This window comes from Theobroma umbraticum, unplaced genomic scaffold (assembly GCF_002168275.2).
Source record: "Theobroma umbraticum cultivar Fairchild unplaced genomic scaffold, ASM216827v3 scaffold_204.0, whole genome shotgun sequence".
In the NCBI taxonomy this organism is placed as follows: Eukaryota; Viridiplantae; Streptophyta; class Magnoliopsida; order Malvales; family Malvaceae; genus Theobroma; species Theobroma umbraticum.
In genome coordinates this window covers 5065037-5086271 of record NW_018397267.1, presented here as the reverse complement: position 1 = coordinate 5086271, position 21235 = coordinate 5065037, and the positions used below count along the sequence as shown (strand labels likewise).

The window sequence follows — 21235 nt, the reverse complement described above, 5'->3', positions numbered from 1 at the left end:
TATACTATAATATAAACATTTGATTTAGTAAAAATTATTACAAAATTTATAAATTTTGAAAGTCAAATTTGAAAATTGTCACCGTAATACACAAAATGGTTTAAATATTTAAAAGACCACCCAAGTATAGAACAAAAAGGTAAACAAAATGTGGGGTTTTGGCAATTCAAAATTGAATTGTTACAATTGTTAAAATAGGTGTTTAATCAACTTCAAAAATTAATCTCTCTAATTACTCAATCAAATGAATTGTTATTAAAACCATTAAGAAAGTCCCTTCAAGACCCTGCCGTCAATGCTTACAATGTCATGAAAAAGTCATAGGAGCGGCACCTATATTATTGGAAAGTCAAAAAAATTTGAAATAAACATAATGTTTTTGTGTAAAATTGTACAAAATACAAGAATTTTATAAAATTAAAACATAATCTTATTTCAAATTTTCAATTAAAGAAAAAAATTTTCTTAGTTTTCAACCTCTATTTCACTCTTAGGAAAATTGTTTTCTCAATTTCCAACAACAATAATTATAATAAATCATATGGATATGAAAAATTTATTTACATAAATCTTAATTCCCATGTTGCTAGCCAAAGTGAGCAATGGCAATGAAAGAAAGGAAAGGAAAATAAAATTCAACACCAAAGAGAAGATGGAAAGAAATTAAATTGGTTAGAATGTGATCGAGGATAATGTTGAAGTTAGTGTTTCTGTATTATTTATTTCAACTTAGGGTCCGTAAAACATTTTACGGGTCAACAAAAACAAAAAAATACCCATTAATTACGTAAAATGTCTTGCACCCTTAAAAAGCGTAAGACATTTTCTAGAGGATAAAAAAACATTATTGTACTAAATCTAGCTATATAGGATAGATGAAAATTAATATTTAACTTAAAATATTTAAAAAATTAAAAATATTAATATTTAACTGAAAAATGTTAACTTAAAATATTACTATTTAAATTATTCAATATTATTATAATTAACAAAATGGTTTTTAATGAAATCATTCAATGCAATTAAAATTTTTAGTTATAAATTCAATAAATCTTACTAATAATTACAATAGAAAGTATTTCAATGATCGTATTTGATTAATACACATTTATAAATATAGATTTTAGATGTATTATACAATAAATGAACATTGATATTTTTATAATATTATGATAAAAAATGAGGAGATGGAAAATTTTTTGAAATTTAGAGTTTACTATATATGGTTAAATGCTTCAAAAAATATTCTTATTTATTTTATCTATTTTCATTCTTATTTTTAATTTTGATCCTAAATTAGTGAAAATCAAATGAGACCATTGTTTCGTAATAACTCTTATTTATCATTTTAACATCAAACTAGAAGGATTTAAATTAATGCTTGGTCAGAACAAGGTTTATAAGTTGCATAAAGCCTTGTATGGCTTGAAGCAGGCACCTCGCTCTGGATATAGCAGAATCAATGCTCATTTGACACAACAAGGCTTTGTAAAATGCATGAATGAAGCTACATTATACACACTCAAAAGTCAGGAGATAATGTGGTGTTGATTGTGTCCTTATATGTGGACGAGCTGCTAGTTACTTGAAGGAATGAAGAAGCACTCTGTAAATTCGAACTCGAAATGCAAAAAGAGTTTGACATGACTGATTTAGGTCCCATAAGGTATTTCCTTGGTTTGGAAATTCATCAACTTAAGAATGGCATCTGGTTATCTCAAAAGAGTTATATCTCTGAGGTACTCAAAAGATTTCACATGGACAGCTTCAAACCTGTGACTACACCTCAAGTTGCAAATGTTAAATTCTCTGCTAGTAGTGGGAAGAGACTTGAAGATCCTTCCATTTATAGGAAGTTGATTGGCTGTCTTCTTTATATATGCTCCTCTCGACCTGATATAATGTACTGAGTAAGTTTTTTGTCTTGATTCATGCAAGATCCAACAGATTCTCATTTTGTTGTTGGCAAAAGAATGCTGAGATTTCTCAAAGGGACTTTAGAGCTTGGAGTTCTCTTCATTCAAATGGATAACATCAAGCTCATTGGCTATTCAGTTAGTGATTTTGCTGGAAATATTGATGATACTAAAAGCACTTCTGGATATGTCTTTACTCTTGGCAATTGAGCATTTTCATGGAACTCTCACAAGCAATCTGTTGTAGCCCAATCTGCTGTTGAGGCTGAATATATAGCCTCTGCTGCAGCATCAAATTAGGCTATATGATTAAGGAAAATGTTTGCTGACTTGCAGTTCCATCAAATCAAGGAAATGATTTATTTGTTGATAATAAATCAGCCATAGTTATTACCAAAAATCCAGTTTGGCATGGCAAAACCAAACACATCAATGTAAAGTATCACTCCATCAAAGATGCCGAAAAGAAAAGGGAAATATGTGATCAGCATTGTCCTTCAGAATTGCAGCTGGCAGATATCATGACCAAAGCCTTGTCAAAGGCGAGGTTTGAAACACCCAGAGACAAGCTAAACGTTTGCAATGCAAGTGTTAAGAAGGACAGTTGAGAACAACACTTGCACTTGTATGGTATCTTGTAAGGCATTTAAGTTAAGAGCCTTCTACAATATATCCTCATGTATATTTGCATGATGTTCACTACGTGTCTTCCTTCTTAATCTTGTTTGCTTCGTTGTACTGGTATTTTGAGGATATGCTAGCTGTTTCCCTCAAGACATACATGTAGTCTTGCATGTGTTAAGACAACTTTAAGCTAAACACTTGTTTGAGATATGCTTACAAGTGTAAGCTTTGTCTGCTATGTATATAAATTTGTAATTAAGAATAATGCAATACATGAAAGAGAAAACGCTCGCAATTTTCCTCCTTCTACTACTATTATCTTAAAGCCGCTGTTTTGTATGCTTAAAACAGAGGCTGTTACAGAAGCCTTGGTGAATGCCTTGATTTTACCAACAGTACATGCATCATTTGCCGTTGGATTAGCATTGGAAAATTCTTTGCCTTGATAGCACTGCCGAGTGGAGTGCCAATGTTTCTCACAGATTTGGTAGAAAATATGCGGTTGATTAAAACACTGGCTTGTAGAGAAGACACCGGATTTTTTGATAACCACCATGATGTTGAAAAGATCGCCCACGATTTGGAATGGACTTAAAGTGATGAGTGTTGTTGTTTGTCTTGGTGAAGTTTGTTGTGGCAATATAAAGGAATCACCTCTAGATTCCTGTTGCTCAAACTCTATCAACTTGTTATGCAATTCTTCAAACGCAATGGAAGTTTCAGGTGCACGAATTGCTGCTGCAAGCTCTTTACATGTAGAATGTAGTATCAATGCCACTTAGAATATGAAGAACCAAATCATCTTCTTCAATAGCAGCACCAACTAAAACAAGTTCATCAACAATGCCCTTCATGATTTGAAGATACTTTGCAACCAAACGACCATCCCTTTTGGTATTGGTAAGAGCATTTTTTATCAGTCTGGTTTTACCTGCATATCCAAACTAGTATATGAGTATTTGGTTCAATAATAAATGTATGTAGTCTCTATTCAAAGAGTTAATTCGAATTTCCTTTTTCAAAAAGTTGGGTTCATATCCCATTTAATCGAATCCAAAAATGAAAATCCAAACCTTGAATTTTTTTGTATCCCCAAGAGAGAGTGCATTATGCATGAACACTGCACTTTCATTGTAAATCTGTTGGGTGTTACTGACTTGATATATGACAAGTTGGATGTATAGGTTTTTTCCTTTGCCCTTTTTTGGCAAAAACATGCCTTTTTTCAGGACTCCAAACTTTGTGAAATATGACGAATTTTAACATTTTAGAAATTACTACTAATTAATAAAGAAGTCTGTTATGCTATGTCCAATGAAAACTTTTTTAACTGCATTCCCCTTTACGTAATGGATACTTAGATTTCATGCATTTTGCATTTATATTTTTTATAATTACTCTCTGTCTGACGAAACAGGTTATATAGTCGCAGCATTTTGAATACTCTTCCATCCGTTTGTCTTTCCTTTGATCTTCAATTCTTGTTCATAGGTTGATTCTCAGCTCTCCAATAGCAACTCCGAACTCTCTCTATCATTGTCTGCGACTGTGGGGGCTTCAGGCCTTCTCATTCCATTCCTAGGTCGTTTCTGGGTTATCATCAACTTCTATATTTGGTTTAGCTGCTGGTTCTGATCTGCTTGTTGCGTGAACCATTCATTGATTTCTTCCATGGCTGCTTCTATCCTTGCCTCTCCGCTTTGTACATGGCTTGTTGCTAGTTATACGCCTAGGCCTAACAAGAAGAACCACCCTGTAAGATCTCCTATGTTTCAACCTCCAAAGAGACAGAACCAGGGGCTCACTCCCAAGAAGCTTTCTCCAGAAAGCTGCGACAGAGGTAACTAATGACAGTTGCTTTCTTTTTAATTGATTTTACTGCAGGCATATATGTATAGCTTCTAACTGTGACTACTTTGTTATGCTGTCAGGTGAAACAATGGCTATTTCTGTACAACCTGCAAACAAACTGACAACAGAGGAAAAGCCTCCAGGGCAGAAGCGACGGGTTGTTGTGACAGGGATTGGAATTGTAACTGCGCTTGGTCATGATCCGGATATATTTTATAGCAATCTTCTTCAAGGTAGTAGTGGAGTAAGTGAGATTGAAAATTTTGACTCTTCTCAGCTTCCAACGGTATGACCTTTTAGTCTAAATGACCTATAAATATCTATAGTAGCAACTTAATTTGCTGAATATTGATAATTAGTCTAGCTCGTGTTAACAGAATATTGGTGGAGAGATCAAGTATTTCTCGGCAGATAGTTGGGTCTCATCAAAGCTTGCAAAGAGGGCAGACAAATTTATGCTTTACCTTCTCACTGCTGGCAAGAAGGCTCTGGCAGACGGGGGGATTACAAATGAAGTTAATAGGGAGCTTAATAGAAGTAGATGTGGAATCATAATTGGCTCTGGACTGGGAGGTTTGAGGGTAAATAAATCTTTTTTTCCCCACAAAAGTGTGATAATTTTGTATCATAAAACTTACCAAAAACCTTTTTCTTCGTAATCATTGAATAGATAGAGAATAATGTTGAGCCATTAATCATGAGATCCCCTTCGATAAAATAAATTGTTCAAAGACTAAAATCGAGGATGACGTATAAAATTTATTTTTTTTATGAAAAATAGAATTTCATTGATGTCAGGAGTAACTCTTCCTACTGATAACATAGAGAGGATTTGAAGTCTTTATACTTGTTCATGTAAGGCATAGACTTAAAAACCTCAACATTGCATATACAATAATCTAACATAGCAGTGCCAACCAACACAATCAACAAAACCCCATGCCCATAATGTTTACAATTTAGCCAAACAATACAACGGGGCACACAATTCAATCTAACCACAACCTAAAATGTTGGCGAGTATGGAATTCATTGCACATTGCATTATTACTTATACAAGAAATCAATTACAGCACTAGCATCAACCTTTCTTCCATTACTCATGTTTCTAACGGTATTGGGGGCCGATTTCAAACAGATTTTCCACGAATGGATTGAAACGATGATGACTTCATCAAAGATGCCAAATCCTTTCAGTCTACCTCTGACAGCAAACAACATGGGTTCCGCAACACTAGCAATGGATTTGGTATAGCACTAGACAAATCTCCTTGTGGTAGACTAGAGTTACTCTGACGTTAAAAGCAGCATGAGTAGATGCAACCTTCTAGCCACTTACAAGATGCCAAATTACAGGGTTGGATGGGTCCAAACTACGTAATCTCTGCAGCTTGTGCAACAAGTAACAATTGTATACTTAGTGCGGCTGGTCATATTATCGAGGGAGAGACAGTGAGTAGCTCACTTCCATCTCTTGTGGGCATTAGCTGGAATTTTCTCATATATATTATACATTGATATTGAGATGAAGAAAAGCCTTGTTTTTGTCAATAATTTTTCTACAAGACTTGTAATACCAGGCCAAACATCTTAAGGTAGTGCTGTATCTAATTTAAGATGATTTGCAGGATATAATGCTTTGTGGTGGTTCTGATGCAGGACTTCATCCAATAGGTAGCCAAAGCCTTCTATACCCTAGATTTACCAATTGAGTTTTAGTTCATGGATTGCCAATTTTCTTTGATTATTAATTTTGAGTTGCAGGGTTGGGAGGTATAGCATCATGCAGAGTTCTCTCACGGAGGAATTGTGATCCGACCAAAGCTTCACGCCCTTGGGACACTGTAAAAGCTTCCAACATCAAACTTTCTAGTTTCTGCTTCCTGCATAACATTTGGATTTCGTAAACTACTTCTCTTAAACTCTAGTATGCTTCTTGAACACATTTGTTAATGGGGACGCTAGATTTACCCTTTGTTCAGGACCGTGATGGAATTGTCGTTGGAGATGGAGCTGGGGTTTTGCTTATGGAGGAGTTAGAACATGCCAAGGTACACTTGAGTGTATCCTTCCAAAAATACATCTCATTTTTCATAATCATCCCAATATTTAACTTTTAAATTTTTCCACACCCATATTTGTTTCATATGTCGTTCTTGATATGGCAGCAAAGAGGAGCAAAAGTTTATGCGGAATTTCTGGGCGGAAGCTTTGGTGCCGACGCGTATCACTTGACTCAGCCCGATCCTAATGGTAACCAAACAAACATTTTCAACTCCTTGCTGTAGAAATGCTGTTTAAAATCATAGCTTCCTTTCTGTTCTAATATTTCTCCTTTTTCTCCTGAATCATCTGGTAAATTTAAGTACCCATATTTTCAGATTCTCATAGTCTTGTACCTATATTTCGTCTGCTTTCAACCTTTTTTTTTTTTTCTTTTTTATGTATTTTTTCTGTTAAAAGCACTTATGATAGTTTGTTCTTTTGGCCTTCCAACACCAGGGAACGGAATGGTTCTTTGTCTAGAGAAAGCATTGGCTGATGCTGGAGTGGCCAGAGAAGATGTAAATTACATAAATGCACATGCTGCATCTACACAAATTGGTGATCTCAGAGAATTCCGAGCGTTATTCCGTTGTTTTGGCAACAATCCTGAGGTCAAAATTAAATACTACATACAATTCCGTTGTCAGGCACACAATACTAAATCTTGATCCTTGAGTCCTCATTATTACTGTATGCACTCTTCCATTGATCTGCAGCTAAGAATTAACTCTACCAAGTCCATGACTGGCCACCTGCTTGGAGCTACGGGTGCTGTGGAAGCTATTGCAGCAATTAAGGTTATCCATCGGCCACTGAAATTGTATCACGTTGGACTTAAATCTCATGCTTAATGCTTTTTGGGAATCAAAAACCACAAAAAAGTGGCTCTACCGCTACGGTTAGATTCTAATTTGGGTTTTCCTTCTCAAATGTAGGCAATACAAACAGGGTGGATCCATCCAAACATCAATCTCGACAATCCTGACAAAGGCGTGGTATGAACTATGAACTATAACATTTTATCTTCTTAAAGTTTTTTTGGACATTGGCAACTAGGAGATAACTCCCTGGAGGCTAGAAGTGCATGAGCCTCTGTGGTAAATTAAGCCACGGAGCCCAAACTAGTGGCTCAGCACCTTATATTATCCAAAACCTGAACAAGTTTATACGAACTGAAAGTTTAAAATGTGCTATTTCAGGACATAAATCTTCTTGTTGGCCCAACGAAGGAACGATTAGATGTTAAGGTAGCACTGTCCAACTCCTTTGCCCTCGGTGGACTGAACTCATCTATCTTGTTTGCGCCTTACAAATGAATCGAAAGCAACACAGCCGACAAAGCCGTTGAGCGTTATTGTTTGGCAAAGAGCCACCCGACCACCACACAAACTCAGCTGCTGTCACCTTATTTATGAAATGCCTACTCGACCAAATATTAAACAAGGGAAAAGGTTCATGTTAGATTAATCGATCTACTGATGAGAAGCCACACTATTTCTCATAATTGATATTATCCTCAGTACATCTTTGCGAGCACAAGCAGAGAGAATTACATCAAGTTTATAACTGAAAAATATAAATAAAGAAATGGAATACAATTTCTGCTGGAACAGGGATGGAAGTGAGGCAAAATAAATCATGATGCTAACATGGTTATATCATAGAATAAGAACTACTTTTGATGTATCTTACTAGATCCTCTTCGTAGATCTTGCCTCCTTTTTGCCATGGATTAAGAGTAATTAAAAGCTAGTAAATCCATCAAACAAAATGGCAATGATGTTCTAGTACTTAAAATAAATACGACAGGAAGATTTTGAGTAGTTTACTATTCGCTATCGTGTTCCAGCTTTTACATGTAGAAAGGAATAGTTTTGTCTTTGAACATATGCTCTTAAAAGAGGGTCTCTCCTTCACAATTCCACATTGCAAACTTGTCCCTATGCTTCGCCGAATTGTGTGATGAACAAAAACCAGAATTTACTCCAATTTTTGGTCTCTGGAGTGTGGACAACAAGCTATCCACAGCAACGCAGAGAAACCCAAGAAATTCCATGATGAGTTCTTACAACTATGAAGCACAGTTGAATCACCATAGCTTTGCTTTCACCCAGAAGAGGAGGAAAACAACTCCTAACACAACAGCAACAGGAGCCCACTTCCGAATTAAAGCCTACAGTCAAATTGATAAAACAAATAAAGAAGTTTCAAACTTTAGTATTGCTGACAACCATGATGTCTAAAATTAATCAAGAAAATTGCAAAAATAATCCAGCGAGAAGCACATGGAAAACTGACTTAAGCTCTTGCAAAAGAGACCTTCATTTGAAATAAAAAAGAAATCAAGATTCAGTAGAAGGAAACTTAAGCAACAAACTTAAACCATCTCTCATGCGCGGTACTTAAGGCAACTTCGCTCAAACTGTACTACACAAATCATATAAATGAAAGCTTCCTCAGGTTCTTTGCACTGATTTTCTTTTAAGGCGGGATGCATTCAATCTTCATTATAAAGTTTAATAAAGAAACACTTCATGTAACTACTTCATGCTAGTTTTCATGCTCAGGGAGTCATTGTGACACTGATCAAGCATATTATATCAGTCACCAATGTTTTCCACCAAGAACATCATATCTTAGCAGCACAGGTTTAGTAATGTCAACAAAAATGTCAAAAAAACGAGGGCGGAAGAGAGATAGAGAGAGAGAGAAATAAATGCCCCAAATAACAAATCTAGATAAGCATATTTCTCAATGACCAGAAAAAACTAACCTGTCGATTTAAATCTCTTGCCTTGTCAGCATAGATGCGAGATTCTGATGTCAAACGACTGGACATTTGACTGACCTCTGTATTATCCGCAAAAAAGTGAAATGCACACTTGGTTAGTCAAAACAATAATACAATCTATCAGCCAGTAAGAGAGATAGAGAGAGAGAGAGAGTGAGAGGGGAAGAGAGAAGATTGAATATTAAACCATCAGGAAAGAAAAATACATGATTAGGTGAGTACGATTTAAGGGCAAAGCTTAAAAGTAAACTAAGGCAGCAACAAGGTGTAACCACAATCAACTTCACAGTTGTAAACATGCCAATTGCAAGTGGAGAAAAACATGATTTGGTGAGTTCAATTTAAGGGCAAAACTTAGAAGCACACTAAGGTGGCAACAATGTGCAACCATAATCAACTTTGCGCTTGTAAACGTGCCAATTGCAAGTGGAGAAGTAAATACTAGAAATCAAATTCTTTAAATGTTAATTGGCACAATGTGAACCAATATACAACACTCTAGAAACACTCAATAAGAAGCGAAGACAAGTAAAGCAAGCTTTAATATGATTAATGCAAATCGAAATTTTATGAACAGCTAAATCTTACCGTCAAAGGAACAAGAGTTAAAAAACATGCAAATGCACTCAAGACAATAAAGATTGAATTTTCTTTCAAAGACAAATATACATACATGTGTGTGTGTGTGTGTGTGTGTATTCCATGTTCCAACATGTAATTACCAAATTGAGGGTAATTTAAAAGTTACAAGTGGGCCAGAACCAGATATAGAAGCAGCAGGCTGATATCCTACAAGGTTTTTGTCCACCTTTTAACCAGTATATGCATACAAATAGATGCATTAAAATTATAAAAGCATAACTAGATCATGATTGTAAAATTCAGATATATCATGGTGCATGGGTTCAAACAAAATGCAATTAATTATTAAATTAAATGTTGAAATAATGGCCTAAAGTAATTCTGAAAGGAAAAGGATATCTTACGGTCCAACTTTTCACCAACACCAAGAACGTCTTGTACATTGCGAGTCATTATTTGGTGAACTTCATAGAGTTCATCATTCAACTTTGCAATATTCCGTTGAGTACGGGTGTCCTGGTACAATTTTTTTGTCTTCTGTATGAATGTATCTTCGAGACAAGAAAAGATAAAATCAAGCCTAGTAAGAGAAGCAGAATAAAACAAAGTTGAAGAAAAACTAGCTGCATCAAAAGCCAAATAATATAGAAAAGGAACCTACCAAATTTAATAAAGGCATAAGGCCTGGCAGCTGTCTCAATATGAGCTCCATTAACACGCTCAAATTCATTCCTGAGGTCTTCCAGATATTGAAAGGCAAGTTTCTTAGGATAAGCACGGTCACACATTGTCAAGTAACAAACACGTCCTTCAATGATATAGCTATGAACTTAGGTCAAGGTAACAGTACAAGTCAGATGCACTTGCAAATAATACCAAAGCCATACAACAAACTTATTCAGCAATAAAACGTAATATGTAAACAAATTATACACACATTATAGAGAAAGAGAGAGATACATAGTTATTCAAATTCAAGAAGAAGCAAGAACCATCCTGCAAGTATAAACTTAGTCCCTTTTGCATCATATAAACTGCACAAGGGAGCTCAAATTTATCTGGATCCATGTTTATGAACATATTCAGAAAAAGGAAAGCTGTCAGCTTCGTCACGAGTGATGAAAACTGATGAATCATAATATCCAAGTTAATATGTTCTCCTGATTTTACAGACCATTTGTTATGCATACTGAATGAAGAAGTGCCAGTTAATAGAAGCCAACACTACTTGGAAGTAATGTAATATTCAATCCATGATCAGAAACCCATCTGATCTCGGAGAGACTGAGTGTGAGCACATCTCATGCACAGACCACTACTCTGCATAATATCTCTTTCCCAAAGAAGAAAATATAAACATATTTCATAACTCAAGAAATATCGGCATCTAGTAGAGACACCAGAATAAGGATACTGAAACACATATGGGCCAGTTTCAATCGACATCCTTGAAGCCTCATTCTGGCCTTTGGAGAGATTCTTAAACAAAGCCTTGACTTGCTGTTTGTACATTTCAGCATCTTTGAGATCACGACCATCATCCAGTCCCTCCGCCAGAGGAAGACCGTCAGTAACACGAGCAATCATTGTCATCTTCACCATCTTTACTCCCTATTTCTCAGCTACACAAAATCCCTTCAAACTGAACTAGAAGCAAAATCAACACCCTGATTAGGCATTGAAAAGAAAAACTCAATTTAATTCACAACAAGCTATCCCGATCTCATACCGTATATTTAACTAATAAAAGAAAAAAGATGCCGCAAATACCAATTGATTAGATTTCGATAATTTGGTTCTCAAAACTTAGTGTTGCTACTTGCCATCAGAATAATGAGAATACAGCACTTTACCATTAAAATTAACAAAAAAAAACACACATAACTTGGTTCTTATATTACTTAATTCTATAATTCTAAAATTCACTAAACTCTCATCATTGATCCAATACAAGATCGACCCAATTCTTCTTTTCCAATCCAATGGTCATTAATGTAACCAAAGAGAACCCAACCAATCACGATCTAACAACAAAATGGATTATTTTCTGGGATTCCAAAAAGACCCAGAAATTCAATTGAGGGAAATCTCTCTTATCCTGAAGAATTTCCACAACATTGCAAAGCACGAGCACGATTTCTTTCAAATAATTACAAGCACATTTACAAATTAATAAGCAATCAAAACTCTTGATTTTACAGAAGAAGTACCTGGTTATAGAATGTGGGTCTTTGGATTTTTTCTTCAATTCAACGATCTGTGGAAGGGGAAAGGACCGATGGTCCGACAAGACTTAGGCGGTTGAAATAAGGGGAAAAGGGAAAGGGAACGTTCAAAAATAGGGGTTTTATTATAAGAAAGAAAATAGAAAAAAGAAATGATGGCTGCGATTTTGGTTTTCTTTCTTTCTTTTCTTTTCTTTTCTTTTTTTTTTTTTTTGAGCTACGATTTTCAGAGCGTCGTGTTATTCGGGGATTGTACCTTTGAGATTGCGGTACGAAGTTTCAAAGGTACAACGCGGCTCGGTTGTTTGGAGTTTGTATAGTTTTATATTAATTTTTTCAAAAAGGGCAAATTTATTTATCTAATTAAATTGACTCTTATTGTTTGAGTTGAGTTTGGAAAACGGTTTGTTCTTTCTTTTAGTTACATGGGAACACATACTAGTATTAGCCTAATAGCTTCTAAAATATATAATTTTTTTAGACATACTAAAATTCATTTACCTCTTATATTACAAAATTAGATCTCAATTTTTTACTCTTAGATGCAATGAAAAAGGTGGAGCAGGCCGGCGTAAAGGGCATAATACCCCACGTGAACAATTTATTTTTAATGATTGCAAATAGGAAAGTAGTTTAATCACTAATGTAAAAACATTTAACTAACTTTGCCATTTTAATTAGAATTTGATCAACTTAATTGAAAATGATTTTAAGATACATTTCAAGGCTGACTTCCCATTCTCTAATTACAACAAATAGGTTAATAATAATAAGATTCATTTGTAAGGTTCACAATAATTAAGATAATTTTTAAATATATAAACAACGAATAAGATTGTTGAATGATAAAGCAGCTTGTCTAATTTTAATTTAGGATTCAATATTAGCTTTCCCATTATATTATTATTATTATCTTTCATATACTCGATTACTTGTAATTCTAAAGGCCAAGGATTAATTTGAATTCTAAGTATATATACCATGACAAAAACATTGCATAAAGATAGAATAAATAATGGTAAAAGGAGTTTTTAAATTCTAACATAAGCTTTGCAATTTGTGTAGTTGGAAAAATATTTTTCTTTAACATTGACTTTTTGACTTTTCCTTTGAGAAAAGGAAAAGACACCGCACTTGCACTTTAATTTTTCTCTCAGTAAATATACAAGACATCCATTTTTCGTTGGTAATTTTGAAAAGTATAACGTTCAAATGTAATGTATTAATTGATATAATTGTATTTCAGTATTTAATTTATAAGTTAGTGTATAATTTCTTTACTTTAAGAAAAAGTTTAAATCTCTCTTCTCTCAATTCTAAAAATATATATATATATATACAATGTATTAATTTTGATAAATTTAAATGTTTATTTTTAATTATTATTAAATATAAAAAATTTTATCAATATTTGAATATTTAACTTAATAATTGTTTTCAAAAGACTTGATTTGAATATCTCTTCTCTAAATAAAAAAAATTTTAATTTAATAATTGATGTTATATTTTAAAAACCTTTTAAATTATTTTTAAAAAATTAAAATAATTTTTTATTTTTATTATATTTAATTAAATTTTTATATTTTATTTTAAATTAAATAAATTTTTATAATTAATAATTAAGTATCTGATCGTCATTTTTATATTCATATGATATTGATGTAAAAATTAAAAATATTATACGATAATACTATCATGTTAGATATGTATATATTAAAATATATTAATATGGCATGTCAATTTTATATAATACAAAAAAATATAATTTTGATTAATATGGTAGAGTAATTGTTAATTTTAAAGATTTAATTTAAAATAAAAATAAAAAAATTAATAAAAAGTAAAAAAAATTTGGAATTTTTTTTATAGTTCACAAATTTTTTAAATAATATTCCAAAATAATTTATATTGTATACACTAAAAAAAAAACTTAGACAAAGTTAATTAACTTTGAAAATTAGACATCTAATTTGTAACACGCTAAAGAAAAGTGTTGGGAATCAATATCTTGAGAGGGGAACTAAAGAGAAGTGTGCATCGAAAGTTGTAAATCTTGGAGAACTAAAAGGTCAAAAACTCAGAAGTCTTTTAACTTTCCTTTTCTTGGCCTTAAAAATCTCTTCTCCAGTTCTGCTGCTTGTCCTCGTCCTCACTCTAATAAAAAAATTACTACTTAAAATTAAAAGGAAAAAAATTCACATAAATCCACCCGATAAATTTCCGTCCATTATCCTAACCTTTCCTCCCTGTTTGATCCGCCGGCAACCATGAATCGCGGCCGCGGTCGAAGTACCAATGGCTATTCAGGTCGCGGAGGCCGATCCTGGCGTCGCGGAGGTTATTTTGATCACGGTCGCAGCCCCGTAATTTTCCGTCTCTGATTTTACCATTAACCGTTTACCATTTGTTCATTTTTACGTTGTTTTCGTTATTATTATTTGAAGGGTTTAGTTCTTGGAAATATTTGAAAGGCGCTTCGATGACTTATTTGGGAGAATCTTTATTTACATATATTCAATTTATTATGATTGCCGTTAATTATCACGTTATCTTTTTTCTTCTTTAAGAAAATATATAATTTGATTGACGTTTATTATTGACTAAACATTATTTCTCAATGTACAATTTTGGCTAATTATAAGGTTTGCTGATAATAAAACCCTTTGGATTGACTAAGAAATCCTGCATTATGATTTTTATGGACGTTCCAAATTTCTTACTATATTTTCTGGTGCTAATGTATGCCTATGAGGTTAGAAGTGTTCAATAAGATTATTTTTTTTTCTCAATGTTTATTATTTTACGAACTCCAGGTCGGAGCTGAAAGGCATTCTGGGGAAGATTCTTGTTACTATCAGGAAGATGGAATGTCCCAAAGCCGAGGTAGACATTTGCAGAAGACGTCTCCGGCCAGTGGGTCAAGTTATTCTAAGCATGACAATGCCCCTGTTTTCGGATATAAGCCAAAAAAGCCTTTTCCTGATGACACCGGACTAAAATGGCAAAATGATCCTCCTGAAGCCAGTGACACTTCAAGTGCAGTCCTTAAGGATGATTTTCCCTCATTGTCTTGTCAATTGGGTTCTGAGGGCTCACAGCCTTATGAGGGAAGAACACAGGTTGAACCATTACCAGTTGAGGAGACAGAGAGTTGTGCATCTCTACTGCATCATGATTTCTCTCGCAGGGTGAACTTCTCCTGCTTGCAAGACGAGTCTGAACCATCTGAATCATACCGAAAAATGAGTCCCCAAAATAGTGCAGGTTTTGGTGATTCTGTTCACACTGAGTGCCAGGTTGTGGTCGAGCCTTTTGATATATGCCTGTCCAAAGCTGGAACACCTGTCATGCTGAAACCATCTTTGCTTGTAAAGAATAGAGAAAAGAGGAATGAAATCAAACGATCAATGGAAGGCCAAAATGGAATTGTTTTGAGATCTGGGATGGTGCTTCTAAAGAAATATCTGTCTTTAAGTGATCAGGTGAGGGCCATGAGGCTTGCTAATCGCTGTATGTCAATTTTTTTGCATATGTACTTCTGAATGATTTTCTTGCTAATTGCTATATTTCCGGGTTCAGTCATAATTCGTAAACAACATGTATTCGACTCTGTTAATTTACTTTACACCCTCATATGCATCTAGGTTAAAATTGTAAAGGCTTGCCGAGAGCTTGGCTTTGGTTCTGGAGGTTTCTACCAACCAGGTTACCGTGATGGGGCAAAACTGCAATTGAAAATGATGTGCCTCGGTAAAAATTGGGACCCAGAGACAGGTAATTATGGAGATCTTCGACCAAATGACTGTGCTGTTCCCCCACGTATTCCTCATGAATTCTATCTATTGGTTGAAAAGGCAATAAAAGATTCACACGCCCTTCTACAACAAAAGGCTATAGCAAGCCACGTAGAAAACATTCTCCCATGGATGTCACCAAATATATGTATTGTGAATTTCTACTCAGCAAGTGGTCGACTTGGTCTCCATCAGGTCCAAACTTTAAACCTGTTCTCATCGTTGCTCTACATGTGACATGATAGAAAGTCCTTTTCTTTGCAATTCTTCCCTTTATGTTGTTGCAATGGATTTTATTCAACATTTTTTGCCAACCTGTATCCAACTCATTCAGTTTTAATGAAATCAAAATAACTTTTCTTCTGTTTGGCCAAACATTGGTCTGCATTTGTCATTTTGAACACAAGCTTGATGATCAAAGAATGGATATCTGACTCAATGTATTGCATGATCTTGTGTGGAGCATCGGGAAAAGGGAGCAGGCATGTGAAATCAAGCCATTATATGATGATACCTTCATCCTTTCTTTCCCCATTTTCCTATAGAATGGGATTAATTTAATTTTAGCCCTATTTGGCTACTATCCATACCATTGAAACTTAGATTGTGTTGTTTGCAGGATCGAGATGAAAGTCTAGAAAGTCTACATAAAAGATTACCTGTGGTATCCTTTTCCATAGGAGATTCAGCTGAATTTTTATATGGTGACCAAAGGGATGTGGACAAAGCAGAAAAGGTTGAACTTGAATCTGGGGATGTGCTGATATTTGGTGGGAACTCTAGACACATCTTTCATGGTGTGACTGCTATTAAGCAAAACACTGCACCTAGGGCTCTCATGGACGAAACAAATCTCCGTCCAGGGCGTCTAAATCTGACTTTCAGAGAGTATTAGAATCCTGTATAGACATTTGGAGCTGGTTTTATCGATATGGCTTTTCCCCCTGATTTCAATGTGAAGCTGGATAAATACTATGGATTGCACGTGCAGTAGTATTACATAGTTCTGTAAGATATGGGCTTTATGTGAGTGATTCTTTTAATCTAAAGAGAAGATAAGATTAAGGTTATATACTATGTGTCTTTTGTATCAACTTGTGCTTATCAGTGAAAGAGACACTCTTCAAATAGACGGGATAGATTTGGATTTCATATGAAGTGGCATGACCAGCACCAGCCTACAAATTTTAGTACAAGAAAAGCATGTAAGATAGAGTTTTGAATTTCTACAATTGTGCTTGATGAGATTTTGTGTTTCCTTAGAACTCTCAGCTTGTACTAGTCGCTACAGGAGACAATAGAACCAATCAGTGGAAGGAGTTGGAGAAGGTACTCTAATGCCAGACATTTCAAGGGGAATTGCATTTTTTTTAGTTAGGACTGTTGAACCCAGTTTTATGGGATCAAGCCTAATTCCGAATTCTTCTTCACAGCACATGCGGTGGGTGGTCTGCCATAATCAGGGGAATAATGCTTAATGTAGACCCCATTTGTGCCTGAAAACGCCACTGCGCTGATCCCCCGTTTTGGCAGCCAAACGTCAACGGTCACGTAACCAAAACCCTGTTTGGTTCCACATTCCTTGGGCTTTCGATTTGCTTAAACTACGATATATCAAAGCTTATTAAATAAGCAAACTCACAAGGGCAAACCAACCGCTTTGTCCACCAACAACACGTTGTTTGCCATCATCGGTTGTCGGATCTTTGCCAAATTAATTATCTCGGTTGGATGGCTACTGTCCTACATTTTAACTGCACTTGAACCCTTATAAAATCCCGTGTTAAATTCTCTGCAACATGCTTAATTTCTATGGTCGTCTGAGCCATCTTTGTTAGTAGGTTTATTATTATTGGCCAAAATCTGTTCTAGTTCTGTAAGACTTACTTCAATCAATGTTCCCTAGTTCTATAAGGTTCAAGTAGGTAGGTCTTTTATCAGTGCCTTCCAATCAGAAACTTGGCACCCACAAATGGGAAACGGAGAGAGGGTAAGCCATGCTGGAGAAGCAGTGTACATGCAAAAGCAATCAGACAAAAATCTGAGAAATTTTGCATGTGCCCTGGCTCTCCAGCTTGGACCCTCTCCCTTACTAAGAACAAGGCTGCAAACAAGTAGCAGGTCCTTGAGGGCTTATATATTCCTATATCGTTCGAACAAGTAGAATGCCAAAAACTTTGCATGTGCCCTGGTTCTTCAGCTTCGTCCCTCTCGCTTGCTTGCTCAAGGATGCAACATCAAGCAGTGTGCAATCCTCTCAGCACAAAGGTGATTCTCTTGAAACTTGAAATTAAAATTTTAATTGTACATTTACTGCAGGCTTATATGTTAAAATACACAATGTGGATCGAAGTGAACCTCAATGACTTTATTGTTATACACAAATGACTTGCATTCATAAGTTTGTTGACAGAACAACCAGAAGTTAAATATGGTTGGCCAAACTTTCTATACTTGAATTTGGCTCAATTCATCCAGAAAATCTGAATCACCTTAAATACTCTAAGTTATCACAAACAACGTCGTAAAATCATCATTTCATGTTGAATCAACTACGGTCAAGATCGATTCTCCAGAGCTGAGGCTGCTGAGTCCACATGGCTAAGCAAACAAGCATAAACTTTTTGCTTCAGCCGTTCAACAGTTTCCATCAGTCCATTATTATCTGAATTCAAGTTGCTTCTTAGTTTATCCAACCATTCATTTGCATATTTAAGCTGTGACAATGTGACAGCTATATGGTTGTCCTGCTCCATCACTCGCCCTGTAGCGCTTTTTCCTTTCTTCTCCTGGCTTCGAAACCCAACCTCCAATGCTACCTCTAAAAATTTCAAAAACCAAGTTCTTGTTTCATGCAGCAAGATTTCCCTCAGTTCTTTTATCTCTCTAGCACCATCTCCTTTGGCCCATTCTAGCTTCTCAGCTCCACTTAACTGCATTGAAGGCTTTGAGGACTTTAATGCACTTTTTTCACGGGTTAGACCTTTCCTTTTGTTAGACTTTTCTGTGTCTTGACCAGATGGAAGAATTGATAACTGAAGCGTTTTATCTTTTAAATGTGTCGTGACACTTGGTTGGTCAATTAGCTTTTGGAGGGTGAAGAACTTGGTGAGAGAGAGCTGGGGGTTCTCAGGTGAGGCAGAGTAGCATAGATCAGACAACATGCTGGAAGAAAATATGGAAGTTAGAAAAATCATTGTTAATACATAGCATTGATCCTGTATCGTACTGACTAATAAGCTCCAAGATATTGCCCTAAATATTTTGGATTGAAAAAATGAACTTACCTAAGACATTTGACAAGATTTGTTGCCATAGATGCCTCCCTTTGAGCATCTGCTGCAACCAAGGAAGCTAAATTTCTTCTTCTAAGCATTCCCTTGTAAAAATGATAATCAAAGATGAGATAGTAAGAATTATGCTTTTAAAGAATTTTTATTCAAGAACCTAGAACATCTCATTCTAGAGGGAAGTCTTCTTTGCCAGGTAATTAAAATTAATATGAAAATAAACAACTTTCTTAAAAGAAATCATTTTGACTCCAAATTAATGGAAGAATTGGGCTAAACAAAATGCAATAGAAAATCCAGATTGTGAAAATGTAAGAATTAAGTAATGCCTTCAAGAATTAAAAAAAAAAATTCTTTCAAAACAGGTCAATACCTTTCCTGGCTTCAAGAGACTGGCAGGCAGAGAGTTCCACGAATTTGTTTCTGGCAAATTATTCTTTTCTTTGTTGTTTGGCAAACAATTCGAGTTCATGTTTTCCAGTTTACCTGAAGAGCGTTTTACAGTTGTGCCCTTTTGAGGCACCATAGTTTCCTTGGTGTTAGATGCAACAACCTCTGGCTTTGATAATGGAACCTCTGGCCTACTGCGGGAAGGAGTTGCCGGGCATGCCTGTAATGCTGAACTTGTCATTGTCGCTACTTGGTATTTTCATTACTGTAACTGTAAAGACAGGAACCATCTATGTGCATTCGATTGTAACTGTTTGCTTCATAAATTTATTGTCACCTTGCTGGACTGTCTGTGAAAAGAAGTCTAGTCCTGGAACTATCCTTTTGGCCTAAAACATGAAAATGTATGTTAAACAAAATCTTACCTGACCTTTAGGCTCCTGTTGCTTGCTTTTTGCCTTTTTACCTGCTCCCCCATTCTCATTCTCAGTGCTTTTCAAACAACTATTTGAATCTGGTCCACTTGCTTTAGGATTTGATGGCAAAACACCCTGCATATACCTTGATGCAACAACTGCTTTTTCCTCTTTGATGACAATTTTCTGTCTCGGGCTCTCATCTTTCGCTTCCACCAACTCCTTCGCTTTTGAACCATTATTTCCTTCATTATCAACTGCCACTGGACCCTCGGATGGCACTAACATCTGCATCAAATCCTTTGGGTTGCCTATAAACGCATTGCGTCCTGGAACTGGCCTGACACCAACAAGAACAGGAACCGGGGTTCCGGCTTCCACTCTCTCAACATAAAAAAACTGACCAAGTTGCAATTTATTGTTCAGGATTAACTCATTGTCTTCCTGTGACAGGGAAACATATGTTGAATGGGAGGAGTCAGATACTTTGATGAAGAAACCTTGGTTAGGCCACAACTCTGATCCTGTTAAAGCAGGAACAATGCTGATTACTTGCAGGAGCACAGATCGATATTCCCCTCGAACTTTTACATTGGAATTTATACTCTGAAGAAGCTTTAATAAAACTCCTGGTGTAAGTGAAGCCATTCTCTTTCTTCTTTTCCAGTGTATGAATTCTCCAGCCTGGAATTAATTTTCCGGAGTACTCCAAATTGGATCAACCAACAAATTCTGAAAGTGTTAGCTGATAGAAATTTTTGTCACAGTTTGTATGAAATCTAGTGTTACTAATTTTGATGCAAGTAATCAAGAACCTGAGGAACCGGGTGAAAGTTGCACAAGAGAATAATGGAACAAGTCCTTCTATGGAAAAAGAAATTTTCTTCACGTAAGGCTACAGTTTCGGCAATCAAATGAGAGTATTGGCCTTTTTGGCTGTAGTGGCCATAGTCGCAAACTTGCAAGATTCTCTATAGCTTTGCATGCCAGGCACGTAACCATCAACTTCTCTTGGCTTAAAAGGCAAGAGACATGCTTTCGTGTGAGAATTTTCAACTTTGGGGGCCTTCACTCTCTCTTACGCGCAATGACTGACATGCCCCTATCAGAAAGAGGTTCTTTTGACCATTACTGCTATATATCCAATGGGTACTTTGGTAAACTTGACGTGGGTCAGTTCATGGTCGCATTTCCTTTTAGAAGTAGAAGGAACGGAGTTTTAAACGGCAGGTGAGGGTATTCCAAACGTCCTCTTCTTCTTAATTTGCATGCCAAAAATTATATCCTTGGACGTTGCATAATTAAAAGTA

General features: G+C 35.5%; 4 protein-coding genes across 7 annotated transcripts; 2 read left to right on the top strand and 2 right to left on the bottom strand.

The window, feature by feature from the left end:
• Positions 1 to 4274: 4274 nt before the first annotated feature.
• Positions 4275 to 7929, top strand: LOC110423784 (3-oxoacyl-[acyl-carrier-protein] synthase II, chloroplastic-like). Of its 2 annotated transcripts, XM_089784769.1 has the most exons (13): positions 4275 to 4292; positions 4468 to 4677; positions 4769 to 4972; positions 5530 to 5640; positions 5748 to 5843; positions 6020 to 6065; positions 6156 to 6235; positions 6374 to 6442; positions 6560 to 6644; positions 6894 to 7048; positions 7154 to 7234; positions 7373 to 7432; positions 7637 to 7929. In XM_089784769.1, the coding sequence occupies exons 2-13, from the start codon at positions 4480 to 4482 to the stop codon at positions 7751 to 7753; spliced, it is 1302 nt and encodes a 433-aa protein (XP_089640895.1). In that variant the 5' UTR covers positions 4275 to 4292; positions 4468 to 4479; the 3' UTR covers positions 7754 to 7929. The 2 variants fall into 2 exon arrangements, with proteins under 2 accessions (XP_089640895.1, XP_089640896.1); XM_089784770.1 differs by lacking the exons at positions 4275 to 4292; positions 6020 to 6065 and having other exon boundaries at positions 4480 to 4677; positions 5748 to 5847.
• A 276-nt stretch (positions 7930 to 8205) lies between these two features.
• SEC22 (Synaptobrevin family protein) lies at positions 8206 to 12305 on the bottom strand. Of its 3 annotated transcripts, none has more exons than XM_021438153.2 (6): positions 12021 to 12305; positions 11225 to 11477; positions 10472 to 10632; positions 10215 to 10361; positions 9211 to 9287; positions 8206 to 8610 (listed from the first exon to the last, which is right to left on the bottom strand). In XM_021438153.2, the coding sequence occupies exons 2-6, from the start codon at positions 11410 to 11412 to the stop codon at positions 8527 to 8529; spliced, it is 657 nt and encodes a 218-aa protein (XP_021293828.1). In that variant the 5' UTR covers positions 11413 to 11477; positions 12021 to 12305; the 3' UTR covers positions 8206 to 8526. The 3 variants fall into 3 exon arrangements, with proteins under 3 accessions (XP_021293828.1, XP_021293827.1, XP_021293826.1); XM_021438152.2 differs by having other exon boundaries at positions 11225 to 11457; XM_021438151.2 differs by having other exon boundaries at positions 11225 to 11452; positions 12021 to 12304.
• A 1764-nt stretch (positions 12306 to 14069) lies between these two features.
• LOC110423786 (2-oxoglutarate-dependent dioxygenase family protein) lies at positions 14070 to 17603 on the top strand. Its single transcript, XM_021438150.2, has 4 exons — positions 14070 to 14398; positions 14849 to 15517; positions 15680 to 16024; positions 16449 to 17603. The coding sequence occupies exons 1-4, from the start codon at positions 14303 to 14305 to the stop codon at positions 16722 to 16724; spliced, it is 1386 nt and encodes a 461-aa protein (XP_021293825.1). The 5' UTR covers positions 14070 to 14302; the 3' UTR covers positions 16725 to 17603.
• A 573-nt stretch (positions 17604 to 18176) lies between these two features.
• LOC110424200 (protein CORTICAL MICROTUBULE DISORDERING 1) lies at positions 18177 to 20901 on the bottom strand. The gene is made up of 4 exons (XM_021438728.1): positions 19935 to 20901; positions 19493 to 19729; positions 19117 to 19208; positions 18177 to 18994 (listed from the first exon to the last, which is right to left on the bottom strand). Exons 1-4 carry the CDS (start codon positions 20571 to 20573, stop codon positions 18388 to 18390), a joined length of 1575 nt encoding a protein of 524 aa, XP_021294403.1. The 5' UTR covers positions 20574 to 20901; the 3' UTR covers positions 18177 to 18387.
• Positions 20902 to 21235: the final 334 nt, after the last annotated feature.